General features: G+C 42.9%; 1 protein-coding gene and 1 pseudogene across 1 annotated transcript; both read right to left on the bottom strand.

Moving 5' to 3' along the window:
- Positions 1–69: 69 nt before the first annotated feature.
- On the bottom strand, positions 70–639 carry LOC136148491 (interferon alpha-1-like). The gene has a single exon (XM_065908065.1). It carries the CDS (start codon positions 637–639, stop codon positions 70–72), a length of 570 nt encoding a protein of 189 aa, XP_065764137.1.
- Positions 640–6,249: 5,610 nt separating this feature from the next.
- On the bottom strand, positions 6,250–6,722 carry LOC136148706 (interferon omega-1-like; annotated as a pseudogene).
- Between the last annotated feature and the right edge of the window lie 4,075 nt (positions 6,723–10,797).

Genomic DNA, 10,797 nt, shown 5'->3' with positions numbered 1-10,797 from the left:
GTGGCCGAGCAGGAGGCATGTGGTCTTGTTGGTCTGTGAGGATCATTTCCGTGTTGAACCAGGTGTGTGTCAGTCCTTCCTCCGGAATCTCTCCTGCAAGTTTGTTGAGGAAGAGAAGGCTCTCATGACTTCTGCTCTGACAACCTCCCAGGCACAAGGGCTGTGTCCCTTCTCTTGCAGATAGAGAGTGACTCTGTGGAAGTATTTCCTCAGAGCCAGGCTGGAGTCCCCCTTGAGCAGGGGAGCCCCTTGCAGCCCCTGCTCCTGCCTCAGACAGGCTTGCAGGTCGGTGAGCTGCTGGTCCAGTGCAGTGCGGAGCTTGTCCAGGAGGCTCTGGTCCCACGCAGCGGCCGAGCCCTGAGTGCTGAAGAGCTGGAAGGTGTGCTGGGTCACCTCGTGGAGCACAGAGATGGCTTGAGCCCTCTGCAACTGGCTGCCACCCAGCGCCTCCTGGGGGAAGGCGAAGTCATTTCTGTCCTGCAGGCAGGAGGAAGGGGAGACCCTCCTCAGGTGTCGCAGGAGCGTCAGGACCTTCCTGTTGGCCAGGCTGTGGGTGGGAGGCAGGTGGCAGCCCAGAGAGCAGATGGAGTTGCAGCTGAGCAGCAGCAGGGCCAGGAGTGAGGACCAGGCTGGGGCCATCGGGGACCTTGCGGATGCTGCTGGCCTGGGAGGTGGGTGACTCTGTGAGCCTGCTCTCTAGGTTCCCTGAAGACCTTCCTTCAGGCCTGGGTCTTAAATAGGAGCCCGTGGTTTCCATTTTCTCAAAGTTCCCTCTTACTTTCTACTTCTCTCTTTGCTTTTCATTTTGTACTGTCCAAATGGGTTAGGGCAGAATTTCTCAATCATTTTTTTTTTTCATTATTACTCTTCTTTCTTCCTCCTACAGAGTCTTTCTAGATTTTGTTTCCTAGTTCCTCCCCACCTCATGAAATTTTGATAACACTGATATATTGTGTATGTATTTATGTAACCTATGAATATCTCTACTTTGTACATAGAAAAAGAAAGTGCAAATCTTACTCTTTAAATTCAGTGCAGAGTTAAATTTCAGCTTTAATTTAAATCTGAGAGTTATTGAATTTTAATTTAACTTTAAAACTAAGTTTTCAGAGTGACTTTTAATGTAACATATTTACTTATATAAGTCAATTCAGTTCAGTCGCTCAGTCGTGTCCAACTCTTTGCGACCCCATGAACCACAGCATGCCAGCCTCCCTGTCCATCACCAGCTCCCAGAGTCCACCCAAACCCGAGTCCCTCAAGTCGGTGATGCCATCCAACCATCTCATCCTCTGTTGTCCCCTTATCCTCCTGCCCTCAATCTCTCCCAGCATCAGGGTCTTTCCCAATGAGTCAGCTCTTCGCATCAGGTGGCCAAAGTATTGGAGTTTCAGCTTCAACATCAGTCCTACCAAGGAACACCCAGGACTGATCTCCTTTAGGATGGACTGGTTGGATCTTCTTGCAATCCAAGGAACTCTCAAGAGACTTCTCCAACACCACAGTTCAAAATCATCAATTCTTTAGCGCTCAGCTTTCTTTATAGCCAACTCTCACATCCATACATGACATCTGGAAAAACCATAGCCTTTACTAGACGAATCTTTGTTGGCAAAGTAATGTCTCTGCTTTTTAATACACTGTCTAGGTTGGTCATAACTTTCCTTCCAAAGAGTAAGCGTCTTTTAATTTCATTGCTGCAATCACCATCTGCAGTGATTTTGGAACCCAGGAAAATAAAGTTAGCCACTGTTTCCCACCTATCTGCCATGAAGTGATGGGACCGGATGCCATGATCTTAGTTTTCTGAATGTTGGGCTTTAATCCAACTTTTTCACTCTCCTCTTTCACTTTCATCAAGAGGCTCTTTAGTTCTTCTTCACTTTCTTCCATAAGGGCGGTGTCATCTGCATATATGAAGTTATTGCTATTTCTCCCAGCAATCTTGATTCCAGCTTGTGCTTCCTCCAGTCCAGCGTTTCTCATGATGTACTCTGCATATAAGTTAAATAAGCAGGGTGACAATATACTCCTTTTCCCATTTAGAACCAGTCTGTTGTTCCATGTCCAGTCCTAAGTGTTGCTTCCTGATCTGCATACATATAAGTAGGAATTATCCAATTAAAATATTCAAATTGTCAAATTACATATTCAAGTAAAATTTAGATAAATATTTTATAATAATACCAAAGTATAGACATACATAAAAGTAATTCAAAGCTGCTCAAAATCATTGAAAAACTATTTATTTCATATTTATTTTAGGGACTTAACATTTAATTTTGCTTCATATCAAAAAACAATTGTTACTTCACTGCCTGCTAGATATTCATGTGGATATTGTTACCGTTTTTTTCTGTTTACCACTCACCACAATCATGAATATGTTGAACAACTCTAGTAGAATTACATAATAAAATGTAATTTTTTATTTTATTTACAAATAAAAATTTCTATTTGTATTTAGTTTCCAGAGCCCAAATCACACTGAAACTCAAACACAAGCAACCTCCACAAGACAGCTAATGGTTGCTCCTAAGCATGGGAAGGCTACCTCTCACAATATGACGTTGAGATCACGCAACTGATGGAGAGAAGGTTCTCCAGTGAACCATCAAGTCACCTTAGGTTGTACCACCATTGGTGTACATCATTTGTTTTTCTTTTTTGAACTCAATCTCAACGCTTCCCTTGTGCGTAATATTTTAGAAAGCCCAAATACAGAAATAAATACTCAGGAGTAAGATTTTGTTATATCTGGTTTAGCTTTGAAGTACCACAAATCATTGTAATGACAGGATTTGCTCATATTCCAAAAAATAAATGTCCTCAAACGTGGAAACATATCATCCCCAGTAGAAAGCATGATTTAGGAATCACCATCCATTTGAATCTTTCTCTGTATTGTTGCATTAAATTTCAGATTTCGCAAGGGACATTCAAGGTTCCAATCCAAGTCTGTTCTTTTTAGACAAAAGGAAACCACCTTTGTGATTTTTTCAGAACTGGCTAAATATTGATGTTTTTTATGGGAAGAATTAGCTTTCAGTTCTGCTTCAGTGAATTTTCTGTTGCCTCAGCATCTATGTTCCAAACTTCAGGCAATAGGTTGTGACCATCTTTGACTCCGTCTTACTGTCTGTGGTCTCTTTGGCACCAGGCCCAGTATAATCGAGCAACAAGTAGTTTTTACTAGAGCAGTTTCTCAGATTTCCTCCTGTCACTGGAAGGTATTTACAGATGACCAAGCTATTTTGCTTCCTTTTGAACATATGTGCTAGGATTGTAATAGACAATGGCTAATATTTTTACTCTACTCCTACTGGTATCAGTAATGCCTACTAGGGTCTTCCCTAGTGACTCAATGGTGAAGTATCTGCCTGAAATGCGGGAGACACCAGTCAAATCCCTGACCTGAGAAGATCCCAGGTGCTGCAGAGCAACTGAGTCCATGAGCCACAATTATCAAGCATGTGCTCTAGAGCTGGGGAACTGCAACCACTGAGCCCCTCTGCCACAACCACTGAAGCCAAAGAGCTCTAGACCTGTGCTCTGTAACAAGAGAAGCTACCGTATTGAGAAGCCCGCACACTGCACCCGGAGAGTAGCCCCGACTCACTGCAACTAGAGAAAAGCCCCAGCAGCAAGGAAGACCAGCACAGCCATGAATAAGTAAATCAATAAATTTATTTAAAAAAAATAATGCCTACTATGTTTATTGATAAAACCACTAGGATTCTCTTTCCTTGAAGGTGCATATAGCTCGAGGGATTCAAATGGCAAGAGCAGCACAATTTTCAGCTTTTGCCTGGGTTTCCAGGTGGTGCTAGTCGTAATGAACCCGCTGGCCAATGCATAAAATTCATGGGTTCAATCCCTGAGTCGGGAAGATCCCCTGGAGGAGGGCATGGGAAACCACCCCAGTATTCTTGCCTGGAGAATCCCATGAAGAGAGGCACCAGGCAGGTTACAGTCCATGGGGTCACTAAGAGTCAGGCACCTCTGAAGCAATAACACACACGGGAGGATGCCTTGTCTCTAGTTTGTCCTCTACTAGGTCATGATAGAAAAGAACAGCCTGGTGTCATCTACAGAGCCATGTATCTGAACTCAAGCTCTCCCTGATTCACAGTGAACAGCAACCAGACAATTTACCACATTACTGTTTGGTGTATCTTTACTGATACGGCAATTACTACTTGTATCCTGATAGTCTTTGGAGATTCCTCACAAAGAATGAGGAATGGCCATTTTCATCCTGTATCTTCATTCCCCTCCATGGGATGGTGGGCTCCATCCCAGTCTGATTTCCAAAATTTGGCATATGAGAATTAAACTCTAACTTCAGGTTCAAAAGCAGAGTTTGTATTCTGAGTCCTTTGTCTGCTCCTTTGGCAGAAAGTGAGAAATGAGAAGTTGCTCGTTCTCCTTTATTTACTCAGCATGACTGTGTCCTCTCTTCTAGATGTTGAGTATGTAGCCATCAGTGACCTTTCTGGTCTCAAAGTTTCAGTCCCCACAAAATTCTTATCTTGAAGCCCTAATCCCCAGAGTGATGGTATCAGGTGACGAACCCTTACAGATGTGATTAGGGCATGAGTATGGAAGCCTCATGAATGGAATTACTGCCCTTATAAAAGATGTGGATAAAACCCTCCCTCTCTAGTCCTGTGATTATACAAGAAAGAACTCTGCAGTGTGAGACCTGAAGCAGGCTCTCACCAGAATTGGGCCAAGCTGACACCCAGATCTTAGAATTCCAGACTCTAGAACTGTGAGCAATACATTTCTGCTCTTTACAAACTACCCAGTCTATCCTATTTTGTTGAAGAAGCCCAAATAGTGAGACTTGGCCTGATCTATTGTATCCTCAGAATACCTCTCAGGAATCTGTAAAATAGCTAAAGGGAGAGGCACATCCAACTCAACCCCATTTCCTAGACATCTAGTCTGAGCCCTATCATTGCTTGAGCGCAATTCATATTTATGTAACATTAATTCACAATGACAGCAATGATAGGAGAAAGGGTAATACCAACATCTATTAGATAGGATGTGAGAAGATAAAAATCTAAAAATACTTTAAGATTCTTCACAGTTCTACAAGGGAAGTTATAGTGGAATGTTCTGAGAGGCATTTTTCTACAGATCATTTTTTGAATATTTTATTCAAGTTCATGTTTTCAATATTTGGAAGGTGTGGTGAGTAGAAGATCCAGGGTCCACTTTTAGTTCAGTGATTCTCAAGTACTTGCAAGGAGCTGCCTGATCATTCTTTCATTGTCTCTCTCAGGTAATAAGGAAACACTTTGTCTACACTTGTAAATGTTTTCCTCATTAGCCTGTGCCTTTGGGAGTCAACCTGAATGCTTCTTTCAAATAGTCTATGACGCAGTGAACTCTGAGTGACAGCTCTGTCATCTTCCCAAGCTGAAACTGTGAAGAACATTGGATTTCCCCTTGCACACCCACTCAGAGCTCCATTAGGACAAATAGCGCAAAAATGAAAAACAGTCTTGTGCACAGAATTTGTCTTCTCCTCTCTTAATCATCCAATTATTTCCCAACTTCCTTGCAATAAGACTCCCATGAGGATAAGTCCAGGCCATGTAATGTGAGAAGTGCTATTACTCCATCTAGTCCTGGTCCTAGGAAGCATCCCATGTGATCCACCAGACTTTTCTCTTTGCATTCAAGGAGAATAGACTCAAGTGCTACAGAGAAATTCGGAGTCACATGTTGATGATGGAAAAAATGCAAAACAAGTGGATCCATATCCTCAACTCACTGTTTGGAGGAGAGCAAGCTAGAAGATTCACCTGATCAAGAAGGCCTGCATTGTACTCTTCAAAAAGGAAAGAAAAGTGTCCATTAGAATCAAATTCCTGACACTTTGCTTTTACCTGTTACGGAGGCTAAGCATTAGGTTAAATGACAAATACCTTTAACAACATACTCTCTTAAAAACTTTTCCATAAAAAAAATAAATTTCATATGTTGAAAATAGCAAATACCCTCAAAACACATAAAAATATCTTTTCCATTATGTTATAAAATTGTTTATTAAAGAAAAGAGATTGTGTTATTCTGTCTAAATATTTTTGTAAAATTGTATTTTCATTTCAGCCATTTTTCACCTTGTAAGCAAACAGATGATCACTTTGGAGGCTTAAGCAAACAACAGTGATTGAGTGGAGAGTTGTCACAAGTATAATTTTCATTTTATCTGTTGACTTTTCTTGAGGATTCTTACATGAGGGAAAGGCACTTTTCAATTTCCACTCTAACAACCTCCCAGGCACAGGGGCTATATTCCTTTCTTTTCAGGTAGAGATGGATTCCTTGGAAATACTTCTGGACAGCAATTCCCAAATCGGGACAATCCAGAGTCACTTCTTCCAGCTTTTCCAAGCTCTGACCCAGGCTGGGAAGTGGTTTGTCTAGGAGGGCGCTATTCCAAGCAGCACAGCTGCTCTCCCTGGTGAAGAGGTTGAAGATCTGCTGGAGCATCAGTTGGTGATAACAGGTGCCTTGAGTCATCTGGATTGGGGTGATATTCTCTCTTCTCCAAGGAAACTTGAAGTTGTGTCTGTGCTCTAGGCATGACTGAGAGGGGATCGTTTTCATCTGTCTCAAATTACGAAGATTTCTTTGTTGTCAAGAGGACAAGCAGGGATGGAGCAGAGCATGACTCCTGCCACTAGCAAATAGATCTTGGCCATACAGAGTTTCCACAGTTTATTGGAAAACTGTTTATTCATAAATTGTGGAAAATTCTGAAAGAGATGGGAATACCAGACCACCTGACCTGGCTCTTGAGAAACCTGTATGCAGGTCAGGAAGCAACAGTTAAACCTGGAGATGGAACAACAGACTGGTTCCAAGTAGGAAAAGGAGTACGTCAAGGCTGCAGAGTATATTATGAGAAACACTGGGCTGGAGGAAGCACAAGCTGGAATCAAGATTGCCTGGAGAACTATGAATAACCTCAGATATGCAGATGACACCACCCTTATGGCAGAAAGAGAAGAACTAAAGAGCCTTTTGATGAAAGTGAAAGAAGAGAGTGAAAAAGTTAACTCAAACCTCAACATTCAGAAAACTAAGATCATGGCATCCAATCCCATCACTTCATGGCAAATAGATGGGGAAACAGTGGGAACAGTGGCTGACTATTTTTGGGGGCTCCAAAATCACTGCAGATGGTGACTGCAGCCATGAAATTAAAAGACGCTTACTCCTTGGAAGGAAAGTTATAAGCAAACTACACAGCATATAAAAAGCAGAGACATTCCTTTGCCAACAAAGTTTCATCTGGTCAAGGCTATGGTTTTTCCAGTGGTCATGTAAGGATGTGAGTCGGACTATAAAGAAAGCTGAGTGCCAAAGAATTGATGCTTTTGAACTGTGGTGTTGGAGAAGACTCTTGAGAGTTCCTTGGATTGCAAGAAGATCCAACCAGTCCATCCTAAAGGAGATCAGTCCTGGGTGTTCATTGGAAGGACTGACGTTGAAGCTGAAACTCCAATACTTTGGCCACCTGATGGGAAGACCTGACTCCTTTGAAAAGACCCTGATGCTGGGAAAGACTGAGGGCAGGAGGAGAAGGCGACGAGAGGATGAGATGGTTGGATGGCATCGCCGATTCAATGGACATGAGTTTGGGTAAACTCTGGGAGCTGGTGATGGACAGGGAGGCCTGGCGTGCTGCGGTTCATGGAGTCGCAAAGAGTTGGACACGACTGAGGGACTGAACTGAACAGAACTGGATAGTTTCCTTGATTCACTGGAAGGCCAACAGGGGGCGCGCGGACACCACTAATCAATAAACGAATTCTTATTCTTCACCCGGTCCTGGGAGAGCGCCTCTCCAGGAGGCCACAAGAGGGCGGAGGATGTCGTCTTATCGGTTTTATTCGGGAGTTTGCGAGTTCTGAGACTTCGTTTCAGCGGGTTTGGCAGCAAGAGGGGAAAGGCGTCGCTGCTCAGAGACCAGGTTGGTGCTTCTTTAATAGTGCGTTTAGAAACCTTCAGTCTGAGCCCTCGCCAGAGACATTTTGTGTGAAGGCCACCCCGGAACGTTGCATTTCTGGGCTTCCCCTGAGCGTCGTGCTTTCTTCTCGCACAGAAACTTGAGCGATGCCATTTTTACAAAGAAAATGCGTGTACGGAGGCGTTTGAAGCGGAGACTCAGAGCGAGTTGGGGCCGATTTTACAGATTCGGGCTCCTTTATGGCGCGATGAAGGGACAGCTCAGAGAATGCGGAGCTTGGCGGCGGCGATGGGACGACGGACGGGACGGTGTTGGGGACGCCCTGGGGGTGAGTCGGGGCGCGGTCCCCCGAGGACGGGGCAACTGTGCGCCCCTGGAGATGCTCTGGGACTTTCAGACTGTCGTTCAAGGAATGGGCCCTGAAGTGGGGAAGTAAGTATTGAACAACTGAAAAGTAGGAATATTCAAAAACTAACAGGAATATGTGCCTTTAAATTTCTACTTAATTATACTTGTCTCATTGAATGTTTAAAATTTTTTATTTTTGAAATATTTTTATGAAAACATTTTAAATATTAGATATGTGATATTAAGGTATGCATATTAAAATATGTATTACTATTTATTAGTATTTTATTAAATTATATTTAAGCTATGGTTTATTTATACTGAAGCGAGAATTTATTATGATCTTACTTTCCTGGCTTTAATGGAAGCAAACTCAATATATTCAAGATCACTTCTATATTTGTTTCACAATTTCTTGTCACTCTGTGACAGTCTTAATTTTTATTTAACCCAAGTTTCTGAAACACCGCTGCCAGCACCCCACCTTGAGTGTAGTGTAGAAAAAAGAATTAGTGCAGATGTCCCTGGTCGAATAAGGCTGAGCTTTCAAGGCAAGAGGTGCGAATCTGATGTCTGGTCTGGGCACTAAGACCCACATGCAGTGCGGTGCAGTAAAAAGAAAGGAAAGAAGGATGGAAGAGAGAGGGAGAGAGGAACCAAAGGAAGGAGAGGCAGTGTCCTGTACAAAGCATTCAGGGCATTTACCAGGTCTGATCTTTTCATTTTCTTTAGGAAGAATTTTGTAAGTGAAATGAAAATTGCCCAGATTTCGTTGGCAATGTGAAGCCTTCCTTTGTGAGACACACATGATCTTGCAAATGCAAGGGCATTTCTTGTCTTTCTTGAAAATTTTGATGTTTTGTTCAGCATGTATATTTTGGCACTTTTGTTTTTTAATATTGAGTTACAATGTTATTTATCTTCATGTCTTACACTTGGTGCCTTTTAACATGTCACACTTAAGAGAAGTCCTTTCTTACTTTGCCCCAATACTAGCCCAAGAAATAGCTTTAGAAGTACTGTTGCCAGCTTCCCTGGATGAAAGTATAGGAATGTCCCATTTCTTGTCATCCTCTCCTGTCTCATTGTATAACCAATTTCCTGGTCTCTTTAACCATTAAAAAAAAATCTTTGTCTTAAAGTAATATCACCAAAGGTGGTCTGAGACTAACTGAGCATGATGTAAGGGACTGTTTTCCTCATTTATACTCTTCACAGAGCAGCCATTATTTTGACAGACAATTTTTCAAGATGCTGGTTCTCTGCAAAAGGATTCAAGTGCTGTAAGATTTCTTTCCATAATGTTCTAGGACTGCTGTAAGCCTGGACTCTTGGGATCTGCTCCTTCAGAGACTTTTGGGCAGCCCCCTCTCCTAGACTTTGCTTTTGGGGGGCCTCAAAACACAGCATTTTAGCCATTTTCCTTCTCTCCACATCTTTTTTTTAATATCTTTTTTTTTCTATTAAGAAAAATAATTACCTTTAGACTGCCTTCATCTGATTTCCTCTTCAGTCACCCCTTAGCTTTTGGTAACTACAAATCTGGTTTCTTTTTCTCTCAGTGTGATTTTGAAGTACAACATAATCTGTGTCTTAAAAAGTAGCATCAGAGGTGGTCTAACTGAAACTAATTGAGGTTGAGGAAAGGGACTGCTTATCTCATTTATTAACAGAGCTGTTGCTGCTGCTAAGTCGCTTCAGTCGTGTCCGACTCTGTGCGACCCCATAGATGGCAGCCCACCAGGCTCCTCCATCCATGAGATTTTCCAGGCAAGAATATTGCAGTGGGGTGCCATTGCCTTTTCTGTATTAACAGAACAGTTGTGTTTCATTAGACAACTTTCCTAGAATCTGTCTGCAAAGAACTTCAAGTGCTATGGGATTTCTCTCCATAATGTACCAGGCACTGATCAAAAGGGAGGAACCTTGACTCCTGGGCTCCTTCAGAGTCCTGCAGGCAGTCCCTCTCCTAGAATTAACACTTGGGGCCTCAATATGCAGACCTTTGACAGAGTTAAGGGGCTTGCAGGCAGAGCTTCTCTTGGTTGGACTGAGGGTGGAGGAAACAGGTGACTCTTGGTTCTATTGATATGAAAGACTGCTGTCATTCACTCAGTTCCACATGCTCAGCTGGTAATTTGCAAAACTTTATATTATTTGAACTATACGATGTCCTTTGTGATGGTACTAAAGTTGTCTTCATCTTTTAGAAGAGGAAGTGAAAGTCTGGTGTGGCTACACTCAGGAGCCCCAGATTGTGTGAGAGTAGACCTTCCTGCTGCTCCCAGTCCCTCCTCTTCATCAGCTCTGAGAACTGGCCCTCAGCTGCTCTGAGCTCCTGCTGCCTCCTTCCTCCTCATCCTCCCTCCAGTGTCCTCTGTCCTGCTCCCAGGAGGGCAGACACCACCCCCACATGACTCTCCTGGAATCCACATCGCCAAGCACATTGTCACATG

Source organism: Muntiacus reevesi, chromosome 17, assembly GCF_963930625.1.
Source record: "Muntiacus reevesi chromosome 17, mMunRee1.1, whole genome shotgun sequence".
Lineage (NCBI taxonomy): Eukaryota > Metazoa > Chordata > Mammalia > Artiodactyla > Cervidae > Muntiacus > Muntiacus reevesi.
Note: the sequence above shows the minus strand (reverse complement) of the source record. Positions and strands in the feature narration are given on the sequence as shown.